Below are 27,769 nucleotides of genomic sequence, written 5' to 3'. Positions count from 1 at the left end.
CGGAATCCTAGGTTAGTGTAGGATGGACCAGAAGGTTCAGAATCCTAGGTTAGAGTTTTCATTTGATGCAGAAGTCATAGGTTCCTGCCTCCATTCCCTTGGAATTGCCCACACTTTGACCTGCCTGCTTTGTGAAAAATGAGCAGTGATGCCGTGATTAACTTCTGCCTGGGAAACTGGTTTTCTTTTTGAAGAACCAAGTCTCAAGATATATTTAATACTTCCCTCCCAGGTTATGGGTGCAGAACAAAGGCCATTTTAAAATGAGGTCAGCTAAGTTGTGAGCAGTTATATAACTGATGTGCCTAAATGGGATTTCAGCAAAAATGCCGATAGTGATTATGGCTAGTAAATGCATTATTGAAACAGATCAGTCAGTGTGACCTTGAAGCTTACTTTTTTGAACAACCTTTGATCTTGAAAGTCTCATATTCGATAATGGGCAATTTTGGAATCCTCTTTCTCGTCAGTCACACTCAGTGTCAGGAGTCTCTTCCCTCGTTTATGTCCCGTCTGTCTGAATTCCCTCAACACTCAGCACAGATGGTCCATGTGTATTTGGGTGCAGCGTCCTTCTGTGGGGCTGGTGTGGCTGGGGGCACGTGACTGAGGGGTGGTGCGCCCGGCGTATGGATCACACAGGGCTCGGTCCTTTGTGAATCTGAATTTGCCCACCTCAGCATCTCGATGGCTTGTAGCTTTCATCACAGGATCAGATGTTAAGAATTCTGGATTTGGGCAGGGTGATGGAGACCTGTGTTCAGTGTTTACATTCTCCTAGAGCAGGGATCCATAAACTACAGCCCGTGGCCCCAGTCTGGCCCACCCTCTGTTTCTTTAGTTTTATGGGGGCACAGCCAGTTTGTCCACATACTGTTTGTGGCTGCATTTCCACCACAAGGGCAGGCTCGAGTTGTTGCCGCAAAGACCACATAACCCCCAGAGCCTGGAGTACTTGCTGTCTGGCCTCTTATAGAGGAAGTTTGCTGACACTTGGCTCCAGAGCAGGCTCAGCCTAGAGGGCTTTACTTTAGTGCAGTGGATACTGTTCCAGAGAATTGTTATAACAAAATAAAAAAATATGTTCCTTTTAAGCAAACAGTTTGAGGTTTGGGTGCTGCGCTGATGAGGGTAGGAAGCCAGTTACGATGGGCTTCCCCCTTGATGCCTCTGGAGAATCATCCAGGTCAGAACTGTTGGCACAAGGGCCCCTTGCTGGAGGCCACAGTGCTCCCTTTGCACATTTCATGGTCCTGAACATGTAATTCTGGACACCTTGGTGCCAGAAGAGCCTTGACCCTCAGGAGAAAAGCAGAATTAGGAAACTGGAGGAAGCAAGAGAAAGGAGGTGATAAGCATTTTCTCTCTCAGATGTCTGGAGGACCCAGAGTTCCTTTCTCAGGGGGTAGCTTTCTGAAGGGCATACTGTGTGTGTGTGTGTGTGTGTGTGTGTGTGTGTAGAGGTGTCCCCTTGGTTACATACCCACAGTATGCGATCTCAGGCTCCTCCTCTCTGCAGACTGGCTACATCGAGCCTGAAGGCTGCCACATGCCTTTCCATGGATGGAGGGTGCAGATGCCAAGGGAGGAGGGACCAGCCCGTGTCTACTTCAGTGTGAAATGATGCAGAGAAGCATTGAATCTATTTGTCTGAAAGGCTGGACTAAAGACAGCCAGCGTCAGTTTAGCCATTAAAGGTCCCCGTCTGTCTGAGACAAGCTTTGGTTCATCTACGAGCTCGCCTTGTCCCGATAGGCAAGTTCTGTCCCCTCGAAGCTGATGTCTGACTCAAGCAGATACGTGAGACCAAGCACATGATGTGAGGTGCTTGAGAGAGCCCGTGTGAGGTGTGAGAGAAGGTGGAAAAGGAGAATTGCAGGGCTTTCTTTCTCACGTCATTAAAACTGTTGTCTGAAAGGAAAGGGTATAGGAGATCAAAGACTGAAATAATCAAGTGGGTCTTTTTTTCTCATCCATATGTTGTTTAGAAGGCTCTAAGAATTTTGTGCCTAAATCGATGGTTTCTGTGGTTGGACAGAAGTAAGACAGCTCGGGTCTCAGGAGAGAAAAATATAGAAAACGTGGAGACCTGAATGCAAGTCACAACCACTTAAAAGCTCGTTTGAGAATTAAGCCTCATGCTGTGTTGTTGTAGGAAGAGTCTTAGCAAATAGGAATCTAGGAAGTATTTCTTGAAGATAAAATATTTTGCAGAATCTCAGCTCAGAGAGCCCTGCACGTTAGTGAGTTACTGGTAGTATCCAGCATTTGTGGTAAAGTTGACATATGATCCACTTCCTTGTTTTCAAAGTTGGTGCAGATGTATACATATCTTGATGGGTGCATGTCTGAGATGGCCCGGACCTATTTGCAGCTGCGTGAGAGTTGAGGAGTTTGGTTTGGAAATTGGGCTTGCCAGGAGCATTGAGATCAGAGAGAGGCCTGCAAAGATGGCAGCAAATTTTTTTCTTCCCTTTTCCATTTCATCTCTTTTTTTCCATTTCCCCCTTTTAAATGCTACTTCTCATCTTTACTTGGAATTTGGCAGCAGGCTGGGACAAGGTTAGCCAAATGGGGGGTGCCTTCTCCTGGGCGCGTGTTCTGTCCGCTCCTGGTGGCCACAGAGGGGATAGTCACAAAGCTGTGATCGCAAGGCAGTGGTGTGTTGGGGCCGTTTTCTAGGTTCTCTGAACCACAGAATGCTGGGCACAAAAACATTTCCAAAGTTTCTCTTCCCACTTTAATCTTCCATTTGTGTTTCCTTAAGTCCTTCAGTTTCCCGACCGTCAACACCTAAAAGCGATTCAGAACTGGTCAGCAAATCTGCGGATAGGACAATTCAGAAGAATAATCTAGAAATGCTCTGGCTCTGGGGAGAACTGCCCCAAGCCACAAAGGTAGGTTTTTTTTTTTTCCTTCCTTATTTCTGCCATCCATCAAAGGTAGTTTCTGAAGACATGAAATGGTCACAATCTTTTCTTTCAAGAAATTTTATTTCATATTCCAATTTGTTAAAAGAATCTTGAACTATATTATGGTATTTCAAGCTGCTGCTGCTGCTAAGTCGCTTCAGTCGTGTCCGACTCTGTGTGACCCCACAGACGGAAGCCCACCAGGCTCCCCCATCCCTGGGATTCTCCAGGCAAGAACACTGGAGTGGGTTGCCATTTCCTTCTCCAATGCATGAAAGTGAAAAGTGAAAGGGAAGTCGTTCAGTCGTGTCCGACTCTTAGCGACCCCATGGACTACAGCCTACCAGGCTCCTCCATCCATGGGATTTTCCAGGCAAGAGTACTGGAGTGGGGTGCCATTGCCTTGGTATTTGTAAATACTGTAAGACCCTTAGAAGATGCTACCACCTCTTGTATCCCCAGTAAATCTTTGTGATGTGAATAAATAAATGAATGAGTAAGTGAAGACTGAAAGCATTTCTGTGATAACTCAAAGAGACAGCTCTTTGGAGAGTAGGTCTGTTGACGCTGAAGCTGTGGGTTCCTTCCCTTTCTAGGTTATATTTAGCTTTCATGGAAAATGCTGATTTCTCTGCCTATAAGCGGTCGTGCTGACCCAGCCAGCCATCTTTACAAATGCACGTCACCTGTTGCTGGAGAAACGGCACAAATGTGCAAACCCATCACTTTTGGCAAAACAGTTCAGGCCACAGATCCACTATTGCATTGTTTTCTTCTGTGCTTGAAGCTGTAGGATCAGATGCAGAAATGCATACCCGCTCCCCACTTTCCAGCCCACAAGCTGTGTTTTGATTTCTGTTGGATAAATCTTTTCCATAACTGGAAACTCCTTGGAGAGTTAGCGTCAGAAATGCCCTTTTCCCACTCATGGGAACCAGCCACCAAATCTGCCCTTGTTCACTTACGTTTTGGGGGTGGACTTCATTGAACTGTAACACACATGCAGAGAAACACCCAGATCCTGAGTGCCAAGATGGAAACATCTTCACACACTTCACACAGGTGAATGTGTCCATGTGACCTGCACCCAGACCAGGACTAAATCAGAACTTGAAAGCCCCCCGACCCTTTGCAATTACTGTTCTGACACCTCCCCCCCCAATAATGATAAACCTAATCTTGACTTTATAGCAGAGTTTAGTTTTGCAAGGCTCGCCCTGTTACCATGTGTCATAATTCACTTTCAGCACCTTGATCGCCCTGTGGTGTGAATATATTCCCCTTTCTCCCGCTGGACACTTGTGTTAGATTGGTGGTCTCATTCACTCACCTACTCACTCCCATTTGTTTTCTATGAAAGTTCATTTGCTTTGGAAACACGATCCTTGGTTTCCAGACCTTTCGGCAGGTATGGGAGTCACCAGGTGCGCCACCCCCTCCCACCCGCTAAGGCTTCACTGTGTCCTGTACAGTTGTGCCTGCCCAGGGCCCTTTGGTTGACTCGACTCTTCTCTGACCTTTTCTCTCTCCCTCCCTCCCTACCCCTTTGATCCAGTCCTCGCCACACAAGATGAAAGAGTCCAGCCCGTTGAACAGCAGGAAAATCTGTGATAAAATGCACTTCCAAGCCATCCACAGTGAATCTTCAGATGCGTTTAGTGACCAGTCGCCAACACTGGTCAGGGCATCTCCGGTGCAGCCATTGCTGGAGCAGAACAAGCCGCAGACAGAGATACAGTTTGTGAACGAAGACGATGTCGAGGCCTTGGGAGCAGCGGCCCCCCCTTTACCCATGATTGAGGAGCCCAAAGCCCCTTCTGCCAACACTGCCCCAGTAGCTGCAAGCAAGACAGACTCGCCTTCCAGGAAAAAGGGTGAGAAAGCCAACGCTTCCCAGTGCCTTCCTGTGCACTGGGGGCTCTGCCCACCACAGTCTCTCCCCCACCCCAAAGTTCAGGATTCTTCAGAGGGGAGACAGGACATGTCTCCTGTTCAGTCCCTTGCCCTTTTGCTGAATATGTGTTTTCTCAGAATTGAGTTGTAGAAAGTCTAACCTGAAGGAGGCCTCGGGGATGGTGCAGTGATCCATCCCCGCCGCCCTCCACTGTACAGGCCAGGGATGCTGGGGTCCCCCACGCTGGGACTGCACCAGACACTGATGATGAAGCCAGTCTGCACCCCGCTCTCCTTGCCCCTGGTTTCCCTCTAGTGCATCGCCCTGTGCTAATTTCTGCATGCCGTGTGTCACTCTTTCAATGATTACTTGTTTGTTTTTTTGCCTGACTTCCGTACTAGAACATATGTGCTCTGTGAGGTCAAGAATATTTCTGTCTTTTTACCTGTTTCCTTGGTGTTTCGTATAGTGGTTGGCGCATGTGGGGGCTCCATACATGTAGTCAAATGCCCACCTGGCTGCCTGTCCAGACCAATGACATGAAGCCCCATCTGTTGGCCACATGGCTTTGTGCACAGTGGTTCTAGTCTGTATGAACCGATGATGTAATTCTTTGGCCACAGTAAACTGGAAGGCTGCAGTCTTGGTGCCCAGGGGCCAACGATGTGCCATTCAGGAGGCTTCAGAGTACTGATGTGGAAGTGCTCAGTGAAAGCTTTGCTGTTTAGTGATAATAATAACAAACCAGTACCGATAATAATAAAAATAACCATCACTGTGTCAGTGTGCTGAGTGCTTAGTACCTCTCAGGCCCCTCCCAGCTGGGGAGCTGAGGCTCACTGAAGCTACCTGACTCACTCAGTGGACCCTTCTGAGTAGATCTGCACACGGTGCTCAAGTGCTCTTTCTAGAGAGGCTCAGAAGTCTGTGAGGTTGCATCTGAAGAACGGTGCTCTGACCTGACCCGTGTGCCCTTTCAGACAAACGAAGCCGACACCTGGGGGCTGACGGCGTCTACTTAGATGACCTCACAGACATGGATCCTGAAGTCGCTGCCCTGTATTTCCCCAAAAAGTAAGAGCCCTTTTTATGCTTCCTATCGTTTTGTATATGTTAACCTGGGAGCTGCTTTTTCCTTATATTTGATTAGAAAGTGAGTGAGAAAAAGCTGCAGGAGTCCCACGTTTTACCCTGAGGAGCAACCGGTCAAAGCACGAACCCTTTGTAGACGTGGGGGCATGGCTGTCCACCCCTCCTGGGACGGCTTTTGAGTCGGGGCACAGGCTCGAGGCCATCTCCCCAGGTACACCAAGGTGCTGTTGCAGCGGTCAGTGATCCTCATCCCAGATCAGCTATGCACAGCCGGGCCCCTCCCCAGGGCAAGTCCCCTGGGACCTCGGGGGGCCCCCTTCTGGGATTCCCATCATTTGTGGGGAGTCCTGGCTCCGCAGAGGGCGTGACAGGACGGTGGCCTCTTGGGACGGCATGCTCTCTCTCTTCATCAATTCCAGTGTATTTGGGAGAAAAACGCAGGGAAGTGTAGGGGTTAAAAATGGTTATTTTTCCTCCTAAGGTCATTCATGTAGCTCGTGTGCCTGCCATGCGCCTTAGTGAGGGTCTGCTGGGATGACACCATTTGTCCCTCTGACTGCCGGGGTCACCTGACATCTGAGTGAGACATCCACCCCCCCCCCCCCGCCCCGCACCCCAGGCTTGGGAAACCCTCCTCACAGCCCCTCCCACTCCTCTCCTTCCAGCGGAGACCCTTCTGGGCTCACGAAACCCACCAGCGACAACGGAGCCCGCTCCGCCAACCAGTCCCCTCAGTCCGTGGGCAGCTCTGGCGTCGACAGCGGCGTGGAGAGCACGTCGGACGGCCTGAGAGACCTGCCGTCCATCGCCATCTCCCTTTGCGGGGGCCTCAGCGACAACCGGGAGATCACCAAAGGTACCGCGGGGCCGCCGCCATCTTTGAGCCGGCAGCGCCCCCTGGTGGCCGCCGGCTGCACCGGCCCGAAGTCCTGGGCTCATGAAGGAGCGCACGTGACTCACTGTGGCTCAGGACCCAAATGTTGCTGCGGCTGGCTGACTGACCGCAGTGTCACATGCACGCACGCACGCACGCACACACACACACGCGGCCCCAGGCGACAACAAGGCCACTGGGGTCACTGGTCGTCAGGCGTGTTTGAGCATAGCTTGTGTCCGTCCTGCAGTGGGGTGGGGCCGTGAGGTGGGGCCCGGGGCTGGTGGCAACGTCAACACTGGGAAAAGAGTGCGTAGCAAGTGTACAGAAACGCTGGAGGAGGGAGGGGTGTCCGAGCGAGCCCTGGACCCTTCCTGGCTGTGTCAGAAGGGTGTCTCAGGGTTGGCTTAGGTGATCTGAGTTAAATCATAGCCCCACCCTATTTTTATCCCTAGTTTCCTAGGATCTCATGTTATTTACATGGTGAGGTGGCCCCGAGACCTCCAGAGAGTGCAGTCAGCCATTCTAGCTGATGACTCCTAGACCAGACTCCTAGACCCTAGGTGTCCCCACCTGCTTTAGGCAGGTCACTGAGCTTTCATTCATGACTTTGTCCATCCTCGTGCCTACTGGTGAGGAGGTGGGTGTGGAAGTTCACACCAATGACTATGACTCAGACCCGGGTGACCATACCTTGAGCTCCAGTCGTCTGCTTCTGCAGGGGCCTGTGTTTATGGTGTTTGCCACATGCCTGCTCCCGTGTAAACACATGTGCCCTGATTAAGGGTGCACTTGTCCCCCATCCTCTGACTGCCCCCATCTCTCTTCATTTCTGCACAGACACAGCCCCCCAAACTAACTGAAGGCCCCTTGACAAATAAATTTGATAGGATTGTCTGCATAGCTGGATGGCATAAACTCTCAGAAGATACTTGTGAGGGAGTGAAAACAGGCCTGGTGTTTGTACTAAATCTTCTTTGTATTCCCCCCTCCTTTGCCTTCACAGACGCATTTTTGGAACAGGCCGTGTCATATCAGCAGTTTGCGGACAACCCTGCCCTCATTGATGACCCCAACCTCGTGGTGAAGATCGGAAATAAGTAAGTTCCTCCCGAAAGTCATTTCAGCTGTCGTGTGATACCCGTTCAGCTTCAGCTTCTCTGCTATAGAGACCTGGACAGTAACCTTTAGAAATGTATAAACTTAAGTCTTTGTTAAAAATCTATTATTATCTCTTCACTATTGGCAAAATGCTGCATCACTTATATGGTTAGAACGTTGATGTAACTGGATCCTGTGGGGCTTGCATTCGGCTGCACCAGATTTTACAGTGGGACATGTGACGTCACAGCCCTGGCCTCTATCACAAGATAGACCGTGCACCCTTGAAAGCTTTGTTGTCTGAGGTCAAGGGATGTGCACGTATTTTTACAGGCTGTTGGCAAACTTTTCCCCATTAGAGGAAGCCACAGGTGTTTACATGTTAACTGAGGGTCCTCGTTTCCTTTTCCCTGAAGTGTGGGCAAGAAATGCTCCAGCACATCAGTGGCTTGACGCCCAGCGGGGCGTGGGCTGCTCTCAGCTGGCCACTGGGTCACCTGCCATGTCGTTTGTCCTGTTGCCACAGTGGCCGCTGGGAGTTTGGCTGGAGGAAGGGCTTCTGTAAGGGTGGGGCATGTGGCAGCTGACCTGGGGTGTTTGCCACAGTACTGGGCTCTTTAAGGACCCTCTGAATGTCCAGAGCCTCACATGACCGCTTCTCGGGACATTAGAGGTCTGAGCCTTGGTCTTCTGACCGCTTTTCCTTGTTTCACGTCAGATACTATAACTGGACGACAGCAGCGCCTCTGCTCCTGGCCATGCAGGCCTTCCAGAAACCATTGCCAAAGGTGAGCTTTACCATGAGAAAGAAAAGGGACATGAAAATGATGGCTCACTGAATCTGGGGGATTGGAATTTAGCTTTTATTTTAGACTTCCCTGGTGGCTCAGGCGGTAAAGGATCTGCCTACAGTGCAGGAGACCTGGGTTCTATCACTGGGTTGGGAAGGAACCTGGAGAAGGAAATGGCAACCCACTCCAGTACTCTTGCCTGGTAAATCCCGTGAATGGAGGAGCCCGGTAGGCCACAGTCTATGGGGTAACAAAGAGTCGGACACAACTGAGCAACTTCACTTTCTTTCATTTTCTTTAGAAACCATGAGGTTAATTACACTGTGCTGGTTGGAAGTTCATGGGTATAAACTGCAGGGGTCTCCCTTGCACTTTGAATGTCCTTCTCCCTTCTCTCATCAAAGCAAAAGCTCCCAGTGGAGGCAGCGCCAGACCGAGTCCTGCCTCTCCAGGATTCCTGTCCCCGCACCTGCCGTGCCAGGGACACAGATGGGGGCAAAGCAGGTGGATGCTGAGCCCAAGGGTGATGAGGGTAGAAGGATGAAGGAGGGGAGCAGGGTAGTACTATACCAGACACCAGGTGCCCACACTCAGGCCTGGCTCAGCCAGGAAGCAGGCTAGGGGCTGATTGGCCAAGGAGGAGCAAGTGGGCAGCTCCTGGCTGCACCTGAGAGCAGGTGAGCAGCTGCAGAAAAGAGCCAGGGTGACAGGCAGATGCACTGCAGCAGCCCACCATGCCCGTGTCCTCCCCCTGCCGGTTCCCCAGGCCTCTCCTGGAATTGATCACTTTCCAGCATTGGGTCTTTGTTCCAAATGCTCCATTCTTTCGGCTGCAGAGCCCACATCTCACACTTGCATCCTTCACATGCTTAGCAAAGGCTTTGTGCTGCTGTGGATGTTGTGGCTTGTCAGGTAGATCTCATACCTGAGGGTCGTGCAGGTCTATTTTGACTTTGTTTAGCTCACGTTCTCTCCTTTGTGGCTGTGTGTGTGCGTGTGTGCACATGCTTTGGGATCGTGACTGTATCTTTCATGGAGCTTTATCTGTGAGTATTCTTTGTGGACTGAGCTGAGGGCCTATGCTCCAGAGTGGGTTCTGTTTTGTCCTTGACAGGTTCTGTACAGTGTTTGTGGCCCAGGGCAAGTTTTTACAGTTCTTACAAATCAGTGAGGAGAAAGACCAGTGCAATAGAAATTTACTGATAAAGGCTATATAGTTCACAGAAAAAGAAATACACATGACTGCTGAACTTAAAGAAATTAGTCTTTGTGGTAGGCAGCCTAAATATTGTACAGGTTGTCAGTAATTTTTTGGACTCTGTTTTTGGCATTTATTTAATAATAGAAATTATTTTTATGCAGAGACTTCATCAATCTTATCTTTTGAGGCTGCTAGGTTTTGTATCACACTTGGAATGGCCCTGCTTGCTTCCCATTTCCAAAACTTATGAAAATATGCCCTGTCTTTTCTTCCAGCATTTTCTTAAATCTTTGATCCGTCTTGATTTTATTTTGAAAGTCATGAGTTGAGGTATCAGAAATGAAATCAGTGTTTTGTTTTTTTTTTTCCCCAGCTGGTTATTGAATCAGGATGCTTTGGTTGCAGGAAACAGAATAACTACAAGTGACTGGAATAACAGGGGTTTATTATTTGACATAATAAGAATCTTAGAGGTTGGTAGTTTCAGGCTGGATGAAGCTGGATGAGCCTTTCTGATTTTCCTGGCTTCCCCGTTATGATCCCAAGATGACTGTTTTATCCAACAGCTCCTCATATAAGTGTCCAAAATAGGAAGGATGGAGACAGGCTTCTCACATTTAATCGGCCACAGTTTGGTCACATGATCACCTCTCAGCCGATTGTTGGCAACACAATGGAATGGCCATGAGTGGTGCAGAACAATCCAAGTTTCTCCCCCCAGACTTGAGCCTGCCTTCATGGAACATAGTGCAGTGTGATTCCTGAGCAGAGTTTTGGCTGTGATGGTGAGAACCAAAGGGGTGGTTCACCCAGGGAGTCAACTGAGAGGGTCATGGTTGGCTCCCTAATTATCTCCATACCTTTCATTATATAACTCTCTACCCATTGATACGCAATTACAACTTGATCTTACATTACATCCCCTGTGAATTTAGGGTTATTTCTGGATTTTGTCTTCTGTTCTAGTAATATGTTAAATTATGTCCCAAGACTGCATTCTTTTAATTACTGTAAGTTTTAAATATATTTCAATATCTAGTAAGGCTTATGCCTGAGCTTCCCAGGTGGCACTAGTGGTAAAAAACCCACCTGCCAATGCAGGAAATATACGAGACATGGGCTCAATCCCTGGGTTGGGAAGATCCCCTGGAGGAGGGCATGGCAACCCACTCCAGTATTCTGAAGCGGCATAGCACACACACGTGCCAGGCTTATGTCTACTTATTTTCAGTTTTCTTGGCCATTTCTGTTTGTTTTATAAATGAACTTTACAACCAGTTTGTCTAGGTTTGAAAATAATCCTGGTTTTTTTTTTTCAAATTGGAATTTTGTTTAATATATGGATGAAATAGAAATAGGAGGGGTAGGGTAATTGACATCTTTGTGAGTTGTCCTGTTCATGAAGAGGGGGGCTTGTTCAGTGTATTCAGGTTTTCTTTTGTGTCAGGTAGGGATTCTTAAATGATAAAAAGAAGCACACTTCAGGCTAAATATGTGAATTATTTATCTTTCCACTTACCTGCAACTTGTTTGGTTGAAAGACAATTCTCTCATTACTAGCTGAGGTATTAGTGCCTGAGAGTTCCATAAACCAAAGAAGGGAAATTAGATAATATTTACTTTGGTACTTGAATTAGCCTCAAGGTGACTATTTTGTTCTTTAAAATATGTAGAAAATTGTTACTATTTTTTAAAATGTATTGAAGTACAACTGATTTACAAAGAATATTACTAATTAATATTTAATCTCCTATTCAACTTGCATTTATTTAGGACAAGAGTATGGATTTTCTTTTTTAATATTTGAGCTTTTAAGTCAAATGCATCTATGAATATTCAGTTTGCCCAAATTTGGAAATTTACATCTACTAAAAAGATCCCATGCATTTTACTTTTTGTTTAAAACTTTACCTTGTACCTCATATTAATCATTTCATTTTTCATTTTATAATCAATCATCTTATTGAGAATAACAGTATCTTAATTAGTAAACCACTTTAATTTGAAAACTTGCTGTCTGACTAATCACTAATGATTTTCAATGCTTTCTTTTTCTGTTGTTGTTGTGTTGTATTTTATTTGTTGTTTGTTTATTCCTTTAACATCTTCTTAAGTCTTCATGCCTAAGTTACCTTAATGTAATTTTGGATGCCATTAGGTTTTGCTTCTCGAAAATTTTTAATCCACAAATAGTATGTCGTGTTTTCTCTGATTTGTCTTTGTTTTTTCTTTCTTTTTTTTTTTAATCTTACTTTAATTTGCATGTGCGTGTCTTTTGGTTTGAATGTGCTAAGTTGATCTTTTTTTGGTTCCATTATTTATGTTACCATCCATTTAAAACAGGCCACGGTGGAGTCTATCATGAGGGATAAGATGCCCAGAAAGGGAGGAAGATGGTGGTTTTCATGGAGGGGAAGAAACACCACAATCAAAGAGGTAAGCTTGGAAAACACAAGTGTTTCTGCCTGGCTCAGCAAGGGCTTGCGTGTCAGTGAGCAAAGCCGTCACACTGAGCCAGGAGCCAGCTCTGCCACCATGCAGGCGAAGGCAGCGCAGAACAAGGGGAGGTGGAGAAGGACCGGGATGGGTGGGCAGAGATGGCCTCACATCCTGGCTCTGTTACCTCTCTGCTTGGAGAGTGTGGTCAGGTCACTCCTGCTCTGGAACGTTTTTTCATCTATAGAAAAGAGAGATTTAACCTGATTTTTTTTTTTTTTTTTAATGTTTAAGTAAAATATCTTCCTGTTGCTCATGAGAACAGTTTTAGCAAGGCAGACTTATAGCGTAGACTGATTCCTGTTAGTCATTTCATGTCAATAGCATGTCTAAAATATACATGACTTTGGTTTCTGTTTCTATAAACGCTTATACTTTTCTTCAGACCTTTGCCAGCCTCTCAGCCTATTTCTGGAAGTAGTTTCTTTCTTGGCTTCCATGTCAGTGTGTCCACCTGTCCCCCAACCCCCTGCCCCAGGGGCTGTTTATCCTCTGGCTCAGCTGCTGTACAAGTGGGTCCTCAGGCTTACCTGGTGGTGGCTCAAACAGTAATGAATCTGCCCGCAATGCGAGAGACCTGGATTTGATCCCTGGGTTGGAAGGATCCCTGGAGGAGGGCATGGCAGCCCACTCCAGTATTCTTGCCTGGAGGATTCCATGGACAGAGGAGCCTGGCGGGCTGCAGTCCATGGGGTCGCAAAGAGTCAGACACAACTGAGCGACTAATACTACTACTGTTACAGGGTTGTCTTAGGAACCTCTCTTCTTCAAAGACTGCTCGTTATTCCCCAGGCAGCCTCACCCACGCCTATACAACGACTCCATTTTTATTAACCAAGAAGGTATTTTATAATTCACATTAATTTATCAAATACCCAGCTAGGTAGATGTCACCACGTGGATGCTTCAGCTCTTCAAACTCATCATTTCTAAAATCAAACTGATGGTTTTCTCGAGAGTTCTTCCTTTGCTGGACCACATTCAGAAAGTGATACCACTGTCCGTCCGTAAGCTAATACTTCCTTTTTCCCTCACCCCTCTTTTCAGTTTATCATCCAGTATGTTGCTCCCATTTTCCATTTCTCTCCATCTTCACCCCCAAAAATCTAGGCTGCTATCTTTTTCCTAAGATTGCTTGCAAATGGTCCATTTGTATCCACTCTTGCCTTTTCTTCTTCCTCATTCTCCGTAGTTGCCTTGGTCTTTTTAGGGTAACAGTCCAATTTATATTACTCCTTTCTTAAAAGCTTTTAGTGGATTCCCCGATTCTTAAAGACCAAAATCCTTAATATGGTCCACAGGCCTTGTTGTATCCTGGCCCCTGGTTCCCTGCAGAGTCTCTCCTCTTCTGCCGCCTCCCCCGCCCTCTCTGCTGTGGTGTCATTTCTACCCCAGGACCCTTGCACGTGTTACTTTCTCTGCCTGGTGTCCTTAGGACCCCTCTCATCCCTTTCTCTTAGTTATCTAGCATCTTAAATGGCCCTTTCTTGGCAGGTTGATCTGGTCTGCTGTTCTCTGCCCTCATGGCCCTGCCTGTGAACTTTTCCTTCACAAATTTTGCCAGCATTTATAATTATACACTGATTAGTGTGGCTGTTTAATTAACCCTCCCTTCCCTTCCAGACCCTAAACTCCATGAAAACAGAGACCACGTATGGCTTTGATCCCTGTGGTCTCCCTAGGACCCAGATGGACCCAGAGCAGATTTTAGAAGGAATGCTGATCATACTTGGAATATAGTGTGAAAAAACCCTGAGGACAATAGCTGAGTTGGTTGTTACAAGAGTGAAAAAAAAAAGCTCAGATGCTCAGTTTATTTCATTACTTCAAAGGGAAAGAGTCTGTTGGAAGTGTTTTTACCAAGATAACACCATTTTAGGGTGTTTTCTGGTAGCATCCCTGAGCTTTTTATACCCTCATTTCCTCCAAGAGGGTATAAACATGTTATAGCTAGCGTTCACTTTACTTTAGGAGACTTAAAGTGGAAAAGGCTTTTCTGATTCCTTTACTAGAGAACAGAACGTTCTAGAATTTAGACAGAAGGCTATTTTAGGGACCTATTTTTTTTTTTTGCAGAGTATCTAGAGTCTCATTAGTTGGAATTGAGGGGAATGCCAGCATAAAATGATGAAGAGTTATGAAATATCTTTTAAAAACACTAAACACTTTTCAGATAGACATGTATTTTTGAACAAGTCTAATAAAGAATTGTTAATAGCAGTGGCTAAGTTACCTGCCTCAATAGATAGATTAAACATTACTGGGCCTCTTTTCACATCATTTATCTGCCTGCTTATAAAAGCTAAAGAATTTTTGAAAATAGCTTGGACCCATCATATGTTAAGCTAGTCACCATGTTATATTGTTTCTGTCACTCATTTTCTTTATCAACATTAAATGCATTAACCTTCCTGCAGATCGAATGACTATAGATAAGGAGATGTGACTGTTAAGCCTTTGTCCCTTGACACGTCCGTCTGGCCTGTGATGACTTCCTGCGATGTCTGCTGGCAGGTGGATGTCTTCTCCCTTCCCTGCCTGCTGTAGGCCAGGCTCTGGGTTTATGTGTAGAATCTCTGTGGTCCTTCCGATACTGTTAGGAGCTGCATGTCACCACCCTTGCCTTGCTGGTGGGAAAAAGAAACTCTGAAACATTCCATCACTTGCCTGAGCTTTTTAAGCCAGAGAAGCAGGACTGGCCCAGAGCTCTCAATATTCCAAAGCGCTGGCAGTACATTAAGGGAGCATCTTCTATTAAGAGCACACGGGATTGAAAAAGAGAATGCATCCATGTTTTTCTCAAGCAAAATATGGTGTGAAAATATTTTCAGGCATTTCTATCAGCAATTAGAAGAAAATATTTTGAAAGCCCCCGCGTATCCAAGCAGCCCTTGATAAAGCATTTGCATAAGCTGCCGTGATTATGGAGCCTTGGTTTGGTGCCACAAACGCTTATGGAAAACAGACTTATTTTTGTCAAAAATGTTTCTCAGCTCGATTGTAGACGACAGCTAAGCAAAGGAATAACTAGGACCCTTCCATCCCTGGGGGTGGGGTGTGCCATTGGGGAAGGCATGGGGGCCCTGCCCTGGACTTCAGGGAGCCCCTCAGGGAACACCTGCTGTCACGCAGGTGGTTTCCCTTTGCTGCGTCCATGATTCTCTGTCGTCTTCTTCTCCAGGAAAGTAAGCCAGAGCAGTGCCTGGTGGGAAAGAGCCACAGCACCGGGGAGCAGCCGTCACAGCTGGGCATGGCCACCAGGTACAGCGCCAGTCATCTTGGGGTGTTGTAGCCCCTGTCTGTGTCCAAAGTCAAGGCACACGCCCCACAGATGCTGATACGGTTCACTGCATTAGCTTGGGCCTTGAATTTAGACAGATCTCGGTTGCAGGCCTGGTGCTCTGTCATTTACTCAGTGACCTGGAGTAATTTACTGAAATTGATCTTCTCATAAATCAAATGGAAACACTCCATAGATACTGACTTTCCAAAGTAAATGAGATAATGTCACAAGAGCATTCCTCATGGTCTTGGAACGTGATAGCCCTCAGTCTGCAGAAGGTAATAACAAGGGCTGTGGTGATAAATAATGGTATGGGTGATATGGGGATGATGTGAAAAGTGCCCCTTTCGCAGGAGCTTGCCTTTCTCTATGGTTCAGTCACATACTAGGACTTATTATGTTAAATATTGATAGGGATTGATATTAACTTGGCCTAGCAGACATTAGAATTTGATAATACTTATCCACATTAGTAGTATTTTATCTTCAGGGTAACCTGCTTGTTATGTGTTTTTGTTTTGATGCTATGGGATTTGAGGGTAACTCCTCTGAGGACAGTGCCATCAGCCACTAATTTGATGGTGTTATTATATCAATATTGAGTGATCTGATATATTATAATAACTTTACTGATGACCTCACCCTTATAGTATTCCTGTGCTTAAGAGAACCAGGATTGCATTTCTTATTTACAGGCAGAAAATTCTGACATATTCATTGAAGGCCAGCTGCCTACCTCCATCCTTTTATACCTCGGAGGCCAAGCCAGTGCCTGACTCAGAGTAGGCATGCCTTAAGTGTACTGTCACTGAGCCAATGAGATTTTCCCAACCTGTTGTTTCCTGGGGAAGGCAGGCTTAGCTGTCCAGTCCTTGGCTTCCTGGCCATAGCTCTGTATATGAAACGATGTCATTTCTAGAATTCATTGTTGGAACTAGAAACGCATGTAGGTGTCACGAAGGAGACAGTCTGATTTCTTTATTGTCCTCTGTGTGAGAAGAGTGTGTAGGACCGGATAAAACTGCATGGCGGGGCTGGCTCTCAGCTGGGCTGTTTTTGGAGGACACTGTTTCTGTTCCTTCCGATGGTGCCTGGCACGGCCCCTTCCCACCCGCCCCCGTGCAGGTCTGCCCTGGAGAAGGGAGAAAGGTTGATGCGCTTGTGTGTTTCTTTTCCATTCTTCACCCTCTGTCTCTGGCTCATTCTCTGGGGAGGGGCTTTCCAGCATGATTATCTGGATACCTTCCTGACCCAGAATTTTAAAAAATATATTTTATTTATTTATTTGGCTGCACTGGGTCTTGGTTGCAGCATGCTGAATTTTGGTCTTCATTTTTGGCATGCGGGATCTTTTTTTTTAATTGTGCCATGTGAACTCTTAGTTGCGGCATGTGGGATCTAGTTCCCTGATCAGGGATTAAACACTGGCCCCCTGCATTGGGAGCATGGAGTCTTAGCCATCGGACCACCAGGGAAGTCCCCGACCTGGAACTCTGAGTGTACCTTGAGTGAGTCTGGAAGGGAGAGGGCAGGTGTGTTCAAGATGGAGCTTGGGCTAAGAGTGCACAGTCCTGAGCAGGTAAGGCGGTAACCAGATAGGAAGTCAGTGGGTTTTTGGTAAGTAGTTGTTTGAAGCAGCAGGCTGTACACAGCAGGCTTTGGAGTCAAGCAGATCTGGCTTGGAGTCCTGGCTTTGGGCAATTTCCTTCTGAATCTGAGCTAAGGAACAAGAATGATGTCCATGCCGAGAGAAGCCCAGGCAAGGAGACAGGAGCAGAGATGCCACCCTTCTGTCCCAAGCAGTTTAACCCAGCAGTTAAAACTGCTGCACTGGAAATGCAGGGAACATTTTGAGAACCTCTCTGTCCCACAGTAGTTTCCAAGCACAAGAGGCAGCGCGAGCCGGGACTCTCTCTAATCTTTGGCAAATCATCAGCCCCTCGGTGTTTCTTCCGTCATCTTGGAAATGGGCAGGCGACTGACACACAACCCGTACAAGTTGGCTCATCAAAGCTGAGCTCACAGCTTCATGGGAAAGGAGGTTCAGAGTGTGAAACCAAAGAGGGCCACGCGGGCTGTGCCTGCGTCAGGAGGGTGGCTCTGTAGGACTCAGGCTTGTCCTAACTGTGCAGTTGCAAGTGTTTTAAAATTATACAGCGCAGTACGAGCCAAACACAGGATGTCAGCCAAGTCCAGCCTGCGATATGCCAGTCTCAGACCTGGGAACAGCAGGCCAGGGGCTCAGAGAGATTTAAAAGGAGGGATTGAACACAACAGCGGCTGGTATAGGGTCTGTATTCTTCCTTCCAGCAGCAGTGTGGTGGCTCCTGGAGGCCGTGGAGTGGGCCGAGGCTGTGCCTAGCAGCAGGTCACTTCTGCTGCTCTTCCCCAGTTGGGAGATCAGCTGATAGTTTGTCTAAAGCGTTTTGGATTTTCTTAGTATCTGATACGATCTGCTTTGGCCACCTGATGCAAAGAACTAACTCATTTGAAAAGACCCTGATGCTGGGAAAGATTGAAGGTGGGAGGAGAAGAGGACAACAGAGGATGAGATGGTTAGATGGCATCACTGACTCAATGGACATGAGTTTGAGCAAGCTCTGGGAGTTGGCAGTGGACAGGAAGCCTGGTGTGCTGCAGTCCTTGGGGTCTCAAGGAGTCTGACACGACTGAGCGACTGAACTGAACTGATAGGATCCTATTCAAGTGTTGACACAAACGCTTTGCCCAGTTAGGTAGAAATAGACTATTGACCACTCTGAGTTAGTCATGCTACGTATACTTCTTTACAAAACCTGAGAAATGAAGAACTGACTCTTGGCGAAAAGGATTTGAGATTTTGAAAAGCCTTCTTAGGAAGTTCTCCTGAGCAGTATGCATCTTTTCATTTTACTGGCATCCTCATCTGCTAATTAGATTCATGCAATTGCCTAGGGAAAAAAAATGTTGGAGTGCTCTCCTAATTGACAGACTTGTGATTGGCAGAACAGTCCTTGAAGTCTCGTAATTGAGCAAACAGCTTGTCACCATGCAAGTCATTAAAATACCATCGGAACCTGTACGCTGACAAGTGCGAACTTCAGTGTTGTGCACAGCTCCTCGGCTGAACACGGATACTGGAGTGAGATGAGGCCTTTTGGTTTTTTGCCTGTCGCTTCTCACAGATAGCGCAAAGCCAGTGACATTAGGGACCATTGCAAGAGGAGGGGGCGGGGGCGGCCAGGTCCAAGGGGCACACGACCTCGCCCCCAGCCGGCACTGCCAGCTCAGGTGTACGGCTCCTGTCTCAGTTTCTGTCTCTGTGTTTTCCTTCCTGTGCTCCCTCAAATGAGGCTTGCTGCACCGATCGAGGGGTTTGGGGTTTTGTCTTAAAGCGGCAGATGGAGCTGAGAGCTCACCCTCTTGGCTTGCACATCGCCAGCAGTGGCTCATGTCAGTCTGTAGTCACTGAGAGCTCCGGTTCACGTTTGGATCTCATTTCCCTCCGAACTGTCTGCATGGAACATGAACATTACCCGATTCAACAAGGGGCCTGTAGCTGCCTGTCCTAGGTTCCCACCCGGGCTCTGTTCAGGCTGCTTTGGCTCCAGGACCACGTGTACCTGTCTGTCTGAAACCTCTAGGCTGTTGGTTCAGAAGGGTCAGCATCGCTCTTAGAATCGGCAAGGGTTGGGATGGAGAGGGGCTTTTGAGTCATTTTACAGATGAGCCACGGAAGCCCGGGGAGGAATTCTGTGGTTGTGAGGCTTTTCCTGGGATGCGTATCTGTCTGTTATCTGCTGGCTCCTGGGATCTCTTGCTGCATGGGATGCTATTTGCTTCCCTTTGCTTTAAGATGAGGAAATCAAGCCAGAGAGAAAATAGTCTGAACAGGAAAACACAGCTTGAAGTTCCTGCGGTTCAAACCTGGGCTTCCCAGGTCTCTACTCTACCAGGAACCCGTCCTCGGTGTCACGGACATTGATTTGTCTACATGTGGCTTAGCCCTGCCATGGACCAGTCAGGATTCTACCCTGCGTGCTCTGTCTCCGTGGACATAGCTACCTGTCCCCACCCTCATTCACCATGGCTGTGACCCCGTGATGGCCAAGTCTGGGACTTCAGCTGTGGTTGATCCGCACAGCTCCAGGGCCTCCAGTCCAGCCAAAACCTGGGATGTTCTCTGCCCCGGGGCCTCTGGTCCAGCCACTCCCAGGACACCCTCTGTCCTCCTAATGCAGCCCTTGTCCTGCTCTGTTGTGATTATTCAGACAAAAGGCCCCAGGGAGCCGGGGCCAGGCTGTTTGCTGTATCCCCACACCTGGCACTTTGATCCCTGGGTCGGGAAGATCCCCTGGAGGAGGGCATGGCAACCCACTCCAGTATTCTTGCCTGGAGAATCCCATGGACAGAGGGCACCCTGGCGGGCTACAGTACACGGGGTCGCAAAGAGTGGGACACGACTGAGTGACTAACACTTCCACTTTCACTTCCACACCTGGCACGGTGCCTAGAAGCATTGGTGGCCTGAGCTCCAGTCCACCAGCCCACTGCCCACCGGGGGCCACCCCTTGTAAGGTGGAGAGCAGGGCCCTGGGGAGGGGTAGCTCATTCTGGGCGGGGAAAGAGCTGGGAGAAACCACACAGAAGCAGGGTAACGGGCCTTCCCTTGCATCTCCCTAGTTCAGGGTGCTGTTGGATTGTAGGAACTGCTTCTGGAATGAACACGTGGGGCAAGAAAGCAACGAGCTGCAGAGGAAACACCCGGCCATTTTCTGATAGAAGGGGTGGGGAGGCAAGGGGGAAGGCCAGGATGCTGAGGACCAGGCGAGAACCCCCTGAGACACCAGGAGAAGCTGGAGTTTTGCATAAAGGGATGTGCTGAGCAGGAGGCTTTATGGGGAAGTGCACACCCGGGGCCTCGGGACCGGTTTGTTCCAGATCACTCAGCCGTCACCCTTTAGCCTGACAGACGTTTAGGAAGCACTTTGGTGTTAAGGCATTTTTAAAGAAGATGGTCCTGGGAAGCAGGTCTATAGATTGGGGGTGGTGTCATAGCAGAATTTGAATCCAGGGAGCAGTTATTTGCTGACATGCTTTATACAGGTTATTTGAAGAAAATGAGCCTGCTCCCCACCTGCACCTCCCAGGCCCTTCTCCCTTCCACCCCCCATGTGGAGGGGTCCGGAGCTTGACTTGTGTGCAGACGAATGAGGTGTGGCTTGTGTTCCAGGGGCAGCCTGCTGAGGGGTTCTGGAGGAGAGTTGGGGGGGGTCTTCCTTGGCTTCCCTGGCACCCGTTTGTAAGTCCTTAGAGTGACCTCGTTATTTGGAATTGTGTGTTTGGAGGAAACGAATGGGCTTGGACGTGTAGGAAATATTTGGGCCCCTTGTGATTGGCCTGGCTGGCAGCCTGGGATGGGGGAAGAGAGAACACAGGCATCCTCCAAGGCTGCAGGGAGGACGGGGGGAGCCTCTCGGTTTAAAATAGAGTGATGATGCCAGCAAGCAGGCACCTGAATGAGGAGTGGCGGCCCCGGGTGAATAATGCAGGAGCCTCATGAATGGGATTAGTGACGGCATCTGCTAAGTGACCGCCCCAGGGACAGCACTCCGTCATCGATTCCTGCCTAATGCGTGTTTAATGGCTGCCCAGATGGACTTCCTAATTGGTGGTTACATCACTGTGTGTTCCAGAATAAAGCATGAGTCATCCTCTAGTGATGAGGAGCATGCAGCCGCCAAGCCGTCCAGCACAAGCCACCTCCCCCTGTTGTCCAGCGTCAGCTACAAGAAGACCCTGCGCCTCACGTCAGAGCAGCTGGTGAGGGCCCTTTCCTCCCTCCGCTGAGACGTGGGTTCTGGCCTGGCTCCTGCCACCCGTGCTCGGCGGGTTCCATGGACTGGGTTCCCCCCACCCTGAGTCAGCCCCGAGCACCTTTTCTGGCCCAGTACTGGTTCCCATCCTCCTTGGGCTCACATCCCCCCCATTTCGGTGCCTCCTGTCCAGCTGCGCTCCCCTGTGTCTGCCCTGGAGGCTCCCTGGTCTCAAGTGTTGGAGGAGGGTAGCCTGAGGGTGTTTGTCTCGAGGTGTAAATGATGGATAGACCACATGTCACGGGGCTGTTTCCACTTTCCCGGAGATGTTTGTTAGGTCAGCTGCCTCTCCTGAATCGGGGGAAGCTCCGGCTACCCCACTCCCCCACACTTGTGATGGGTTCCGAGAGCTACTGGTAGCAGGGGGCCACCCTGACCACGGTGTCCTCTTCTGTGCATCTGTACCACCAGGATGAGTCAGGCCTGGACCCTGTTTCCCATGAGCAGACAGTGAGCGGGTGTCTCCGTTCAGCTGTCCCAAGAGTTCGTGGTGGCCGGGCCTAGCCATGATGCTGTTTTATGGGAAAAGAGAAGGGACAGGCCAGACCCCTGCAGCCTGCGGTCCTAGTGCAGCAGCTGGGTGGCAGGGGCCCTGTCCAGCAGTGCCGGGGTTGACCTGGACTCTGGCCGCCAACTGGCTGGCACCTGAGGGCCCTGGTGCAGAGATTCAGAACCCCCAAAAGGGGCTTCTGCTTTCAGAAGCTGGAGTGATTTCCTGGAACCTGGCCTCTGTGCTTCTGGACCTGAGACGTGCTTGATAACTGAGACTGCTTTCTTCCAGTCTGTGTGGGTCATCATCCATACTCATGACTGGTGTGGGGATTGTAGTTCCGCACTTGGCTTAGACTTGTTTCTCTGGTCATGACCCTTTACGCTCAGCCGTGGCCAAGGAAGTACATCCCGGTCTGGGGTTGTGATTTCCTGTAGTGAACCCCAGTGCCTGTCACCTGCCCCTGGGGGATGTGTCACAGCTGCCCTACACGTGGGCCTGTGAGGAGGGCTGGGGTTCAGGTTGCCCAAGTCCTGGAAAGAACCATCCTCATCGAGAGCAAGGCAGGGATAGAATTGTATGGTGGCCTGGGGTGGTGATTAAAAAAAAAAATAAAGTCCAGATCTGGTTTCTCGTGGAACAGAAACCACGTGTCCCCCCCGGGCCTCACCCTCCAGTGGACACAGAGCTCCTGTCTTTCAGAAAAGCCTGAAGTTGAAGAACGGCCCGAACGACGTGGTGTTCAGTGTCACCACGCAGTACCAGGGCACGTGCCGCTGCGAAGGCACCATCTACTTGTGGAACTGGGACGACAAGGTGGTCATCTCTGACATTGATGGGACCATCACTAGGTAAGTCTGAGTCCACCTACTCTGGGGCTGTGGGCCCTGGGCCTGGAGGTGCGTTGGCTCCTCTTGCTGGGGCCGATTGGGGCTCATGTAGTTCAGTTTCTGGGGCTCCTTGAATTAAACAGCTGCAGTGGGGGCTTGGGGATCTCTTCCCTCTGGGGCAGTGGCTCCCTGACATCGTTGCTCAGTCTCAGGGTTTCTGTCCAGAGAGCAAGTCGTATATCTCACTTGCATTTTTAATGAGGCTTCTCTGGTGCAGTGAATCAGAGTGAACTTTTTTCTTCCTTTAGTGATGCCCGCCTTTCTCTTTTTTTAAAAAAAGATTTTATTGAAGTGTAGTTGATTTACAGTGTTGTGTTAATTTCTTCTGTACAGCAAAGGGGCTCAGCTGTACGTATTTCCATACTCTCTTCCATTGTGGTTTGTCACAGGGTATCCACTGTAGTTCCCTGTGCTAGACAGTAGGCACTGCAGTTCACGCAGTGCCCTCGTCATTTAATTTTTCTGTTCTCTGTCTTTATTCAGATCAGATACTCTCGGGCACATTTTGCCCACCCTGGGGAAGGATTGGACCCACCAGGGCATCGCCAAGCTGTACCATAAAGTGAGCCAGTAAGTCCACAGCTGGGGAACATGCGGCAGTCTGCACACGTAACCTTTCTTGCTGGTGTGGCTTACACAGACAGGCGCACCCTCAGCCAGGGAGAGTTGGCGGGGGTGGTGGTGGAGCACACGGTGGAAGCCTGCCAGCTCCGCATTTGAATTCAGTACCAAAAGGCAAGAAAGGAAGTGGTCGGGATATTGAAAATTGATGGGGAGGGAAGATGGTGGCAGCCAGCTTCAGGGGTCGGGTCGACGTTCACAGTCAGGTGGGGACATGGTAGTCTGACGTTGGCCACAAGTTGTATTTTAGGCTAAAAACGGTCCCAATTCCAAGCAGGTTTGTGGGCCAGCCTGCAGGGCCCGTCTCGTCCACCTGGTCCGGGGAGCACTCCACCGAGGGGCCTGTACCCGGGACATCAGGATGAGATCGTGCATCTTGAGTTGCTCTCAAGCACTGGGCACGTGTGTCACTTCATTCTTACAGTAATTCTGAGAAGCAAATATTGTCATTTCTAAGCTTAGAGAGTTAAAACGATTGGTCCGTATTCCCATAGCTGCTACCAGGCAGAACCCCCTGGAGTCCTGGTCAGCCTAGCTCCCCGTCCGTTGCTTCTGCTCTGGTTCATCTCCAGGGTCAGAGCCCTTGGGGTTTCCCTCCCCCACACTGGCAGGCGCTTAGTCCCACTTCTTCCATCTCTCTGTGGACTGGAGTCTCCCGCAGCCTCCCCATGGCTGGCTCTTTGCCTTGAAGATTAATGCACTTGTGAACTGTCTTGACTAGCCTGACACTGAAAACTGTCTCTATTTTTTATTCCAAAGAAACCCCTGTGGGTCAGGATATTGAGTAGCTCCCAGCCTGGCTGATTCTGGATTTTGGAACATAAATCTATTCCTGTTCTTACTGTAATGTTAAAAAAAAAAAAAAAAAAGGGTGCTGATGCTTTTTTTTTTGGTATTGATTTGTGTTCCTCTTAGGTTTTCCTACAAAAGTTATCTTCTTGAATAATGAAAGTTGAGTAGCTTACCAAAGAATGCCTGATCATTCTTTTGTTTGATTAGCTAGTTTAGAATGAATCCGATCTGTGGATGAGGATCTGACAGTTACAGAGGACTTGTGGTGTTTTCATTTTGGTTGCAATTGAGAGTAAGGAACCTGACACTTAACTCGTTCACCAAGTTTGATGCGTGTCCTCGTTGGCACCCACAGGGTTACACCAGTGACGTTCGGACCCTCACTCAGCTTGGGCATGGCCTTCAGGGGCTCTGGACACAAGCAAGTGCAGGCCCCTCTGTATGGCTCTCAAACCCAGCAGTGCTGGGTCAGGCTTCTGCTAGTTCCTGATTTCTGTGGCTTTGCCCCATAACTTCTTGCTCGACCCTAGTCTGACTTCCCCACCGCATCCTTCGTTTTCCCATCTTCCCACTTTTCCTCACCTGATGGCTCCTGCTTGGAGGGCCTTTACCTCTGATGTTTGCCTCTCACAGGTTTCCTGCCTGTAATGCCTGGCTCAGACCCCGTGGTTTCTCACAAAGCCTCTCCAGGCCAGAATCGATACTCGGGCAGCTCTGTGTCCTCCTCCCCCGGCCTCCCTGGTACCCAAGGGCTCGCCCTGTCTTGGTGGCCCAGGTGCCATCATGGAGTACTCACTCAGGCTGGACGTGGCATCGACTTTTGTAGCTGGTTAGAGAAAATCCCCATCCAAGCAGCATCTCACACGCCACCTCCTGCAGGTCTTAGGTAGCCACAACTGGGAAAAGTACAGGGATTGAGAACTGGCAAAGGTTGGGAGGTCGTTTCTGTTGATGTCACGTTTGTGGTTACTCAGAGATGGGTTCAGAGAAATGTTCAGCATGCAGAGTACCAGGGAGCAGAGGCCATTTACTTGCGGGGTTTTGGACTGATTGCTCTTGAATTTCTGCTTTCTTTGAGTTTGGGTCCCTCCTACATTTTACACTCTGCAGTATTTTTCTAATGGAAAGACCAGTTGCAGATAACCGTTTACCTGGAAACAACAGAAAATGAAGGCAATTTTTATTTTTTTTGCCAGGTGTAATAACTTGAGTAAGTCAGTCCATGAGAAATAAGCTGTCAGGTTGATTATTACCTTGTTCACAGAGAGGATATAAAGCTTGCCTGGTTATCGATTTTAAAAAGCTGATTTGGTTATTGATTAAAAAGAACTCTAGCAGATACAAATGGAAGAGATCGGAAGACTCCCTCATTCAAATATACGTGTTTGATAAGTGGAAGGAAAGAAAAGGACTGACTCCTAAAATATCTAGATCATTGAGCCAAGGAGGATTAGAGAATGGACAATAATTGTTCTAATTTCTTGTGTTGCTTGATAAATATTGTGATATTCATGTAACCAAATCAGTGCCTCCGTGACTTAGCGAGAGTGACTGCTTCCTGTGTTTCCATAGATAAATTAGTTCATCTATGGCCTGAGGAATGCATCCTCTGAAGTCAGGATGGTGAGGATGGGAAGCGATCATTAGCAGACTCATTAGAATCTTTCTCCTTCCACAGCGGTTCTTGTCTTTCCCCTCAGGTTACTGCGTCATCATCACCGCCTGCCCGGAAGGGAGGGGTGTGGCGAGTGGGAGGGAGTTGTGGACCTGGGCTCAAGGGGCCGTCGGCTCCCTGTAGACCCTCCTATCCGTCTCCTGAGCCCAGCTGTAGTGCCCTCCTCTCTAAAGTGAGAAAGCGGCTTGCACGATCCCCTAGGTCTTTGTGAGGCCAGCTGTGCTATGCCACTGGGTTGTGCGATTAAAGTCACAAGAGGGTGTTTTGTTCAAACCAGTGCTCCGTGAGAGCCCTGAAGATCTCACAGCCAAACCCCACTGTGCGCCAGGGACTGTGCCGGATGCTGTGTGGGGTGCTGCCTACCCCCCGAGCGAGTGATGGGGACACCTGGTCTTTCACGTGGCTCTTCTGGGGGTGAAGGCTCTGGAAAGGTGATCCCTGTTGCCACTAACAGGTGTTCCTCTGGTTAGGACATCCTGGAGCTGGTTTTCCAGCTAAGTTTAGAAACAGCCTTTGAAGCAAAACACTCGCTTGGCAAGGCCAGCCAGCGAGGACAGCCAGTGGCATGATCCAGCCATGAAGAGCATTTGCAAATCAAGGCTCGAATAAAATGAGCATTTCAGACCCCTGCAGGTGGCAGCTTTTAGGACTTTGATGTGAAGACCTGTATACAGAAATAGTGATTAACAAAAAAAAAATTACATTAATTAGCTCGGATACAAAGATGTGTACTTAAAAAGGTTGCTTGATTTTCAGATACATTTCTGTACTCCGGATAAGCTGGTGTTTGTAGATTCTCTGTATTGTAACTCTTTCCTGTTTCTTGGTTTTAAAGAACACGTTACTAGGAAAATCTTGAGGCAGGTTCTTTGGCCACTATGAAACAGTCAAAGTGGAGCAGTAAGTGGGATGGGACGTGGGTAGTTTACGTTGTACTGTGCTAAATCGCTTCAATTGTGTACAGCTCCTTGCTACCCTATAGACTGTGGCCAAGCTCCTCTGTCCATGGGATTCTCTAGGCAAGAATACTGGGGTGGGTTGCCATGCCCTCCTCCAGGGGATCTTCCTGACTCAGGCATTAAACCCACGTCTGCTGTGTCTCCTGCATTGGCAGGCAGGCTCTTTACCACTGGGCCACCAGGGAAGCCCATAGATGATGTTTAAATTTTTTAAAATATATTTAATCCAATACATTAAAATATTTAAACATGTCATCAATACAGAAAGTCTTAGTGGTATGTATCTTATATTCTGTCTTTATAGTAAGGCATTGAATTTGGCATTTATTTAATATTTATACCACATCTCTTTTTAGACTCGTAGGTTTTCAAAGTCTCAAAAAAAGGGAAATTCATTTCTACTAAATATTTAACAGAAGAATATTCCCATGTGATCTGTTTTTCACAAGCAATCATGCAATTCTCTGCAGATACCAGTGGGTATCTGACAATTTAATTCTGTCACTACCTAGTTGGTATAGACCCCACAGGTTAAGGACTTATTCCCCCAAGGCTGCCCCAAATTCAGACACCAGTTATAGGTGGTAGGTCCCCAGCTTACTCACACTTCTGCCTGACTTGAGTACAAAATGAGGGTCCCAAACCCCCTCCTCAGAGCTGACGATGGCTCACAAGACTCGAGGAAACATATTCACATGTTTATTTTATCAGGGTTATAAAGGATACAGGTGACCAGCCAGATGGAAAGATATGAATGATCCCAGTGCAGGTAGGTTGGCCAGTTTGGTGCCTCCAGCCTCAATTTCCCTAACAGTAGAGTGGAAGGAGTGAGGTATCCATGAG

At 48.4% G+C, this 27,769-nt stretch overlaps 1 protein-coding gene across 7 annotated transcripts in view; it reads left to right on the top strand.

The window, feature by feature from the left end:
• The window catches only part of LPIN1 (lipin 1), a 130,200-nt gene that overhangs the window by 90,588 nt on the left and 11,843 nt on the right, over positions 1 to 27,769 (top strand). For all 7 annotated transcript variants that reach the window (XM_070799120.1, XM_070799122.1, XM_019970683.2 and 4 more), the window contains 11 exons: positions 2,768 to 2,897; positions 4,468 to 4,786; positions 5,787 to 5,880; positions 6,564 to 6,754; positions 7,779 to 7,872; positions 8,592 to 8,661; positions 12,209 to 12,301; positions 15,543 to 15,622; positions 21,320 to 21,446; positions 22,692 to 22,840; positions 23,363 to 23,449. In XM_070799120.1, the coding sequence (XP_070655221.1) occupies positions 2,768 to 2,897; positions 4,468 to 4,786; positions 5,787 to 5,880; positions 6,564 to 6,754; positions 7,779 to 7,872; positions 8,592 to 8,661; positions 12,209 to 12,301; positions 15,543 to 15,622; positions 21,320 to 21,446; positions 22,692 to 22,840; positions 23,363 to 23,449 (1,434 nt within the window). The remainder of the gene's footprint in view (positions 1 to 2,767; positions 2,898 to 4,467; positions 4,787 to 5,786; positions 5,881 to 6,563; positions 6,755 to 7,778; positions 7,873 to 8,591; positions 8,662 to 12,208; positions 12,302 to 15,542; positions 15,623 to 21,319; positions 21,447 to 22,691; positions 22,841 to 23,362; positions 23,450 to 27,769) is intronic.

This window comes from Bos indicus, chromosome 11 (assembly GCF_029378745.1).
Source record: "Bos indicus isolate NIAB-ARS_2022 breed Sahiwal x Tharparkar chromosome 11, NIAB-ARS_B.indTharparkar_mat_pri_1.0, whole genome shotgun sequence".
Classification (NCBI taxonomy): domain Eukaryota; kingdom Metazoa; phylum Chordata; class Mammalia; order Artiodactyla; family Bovidae; genus Bos; species Bos indicus.
This window is presented reverse-complemented; position numbering and strand designations above follow the sequence as displayed.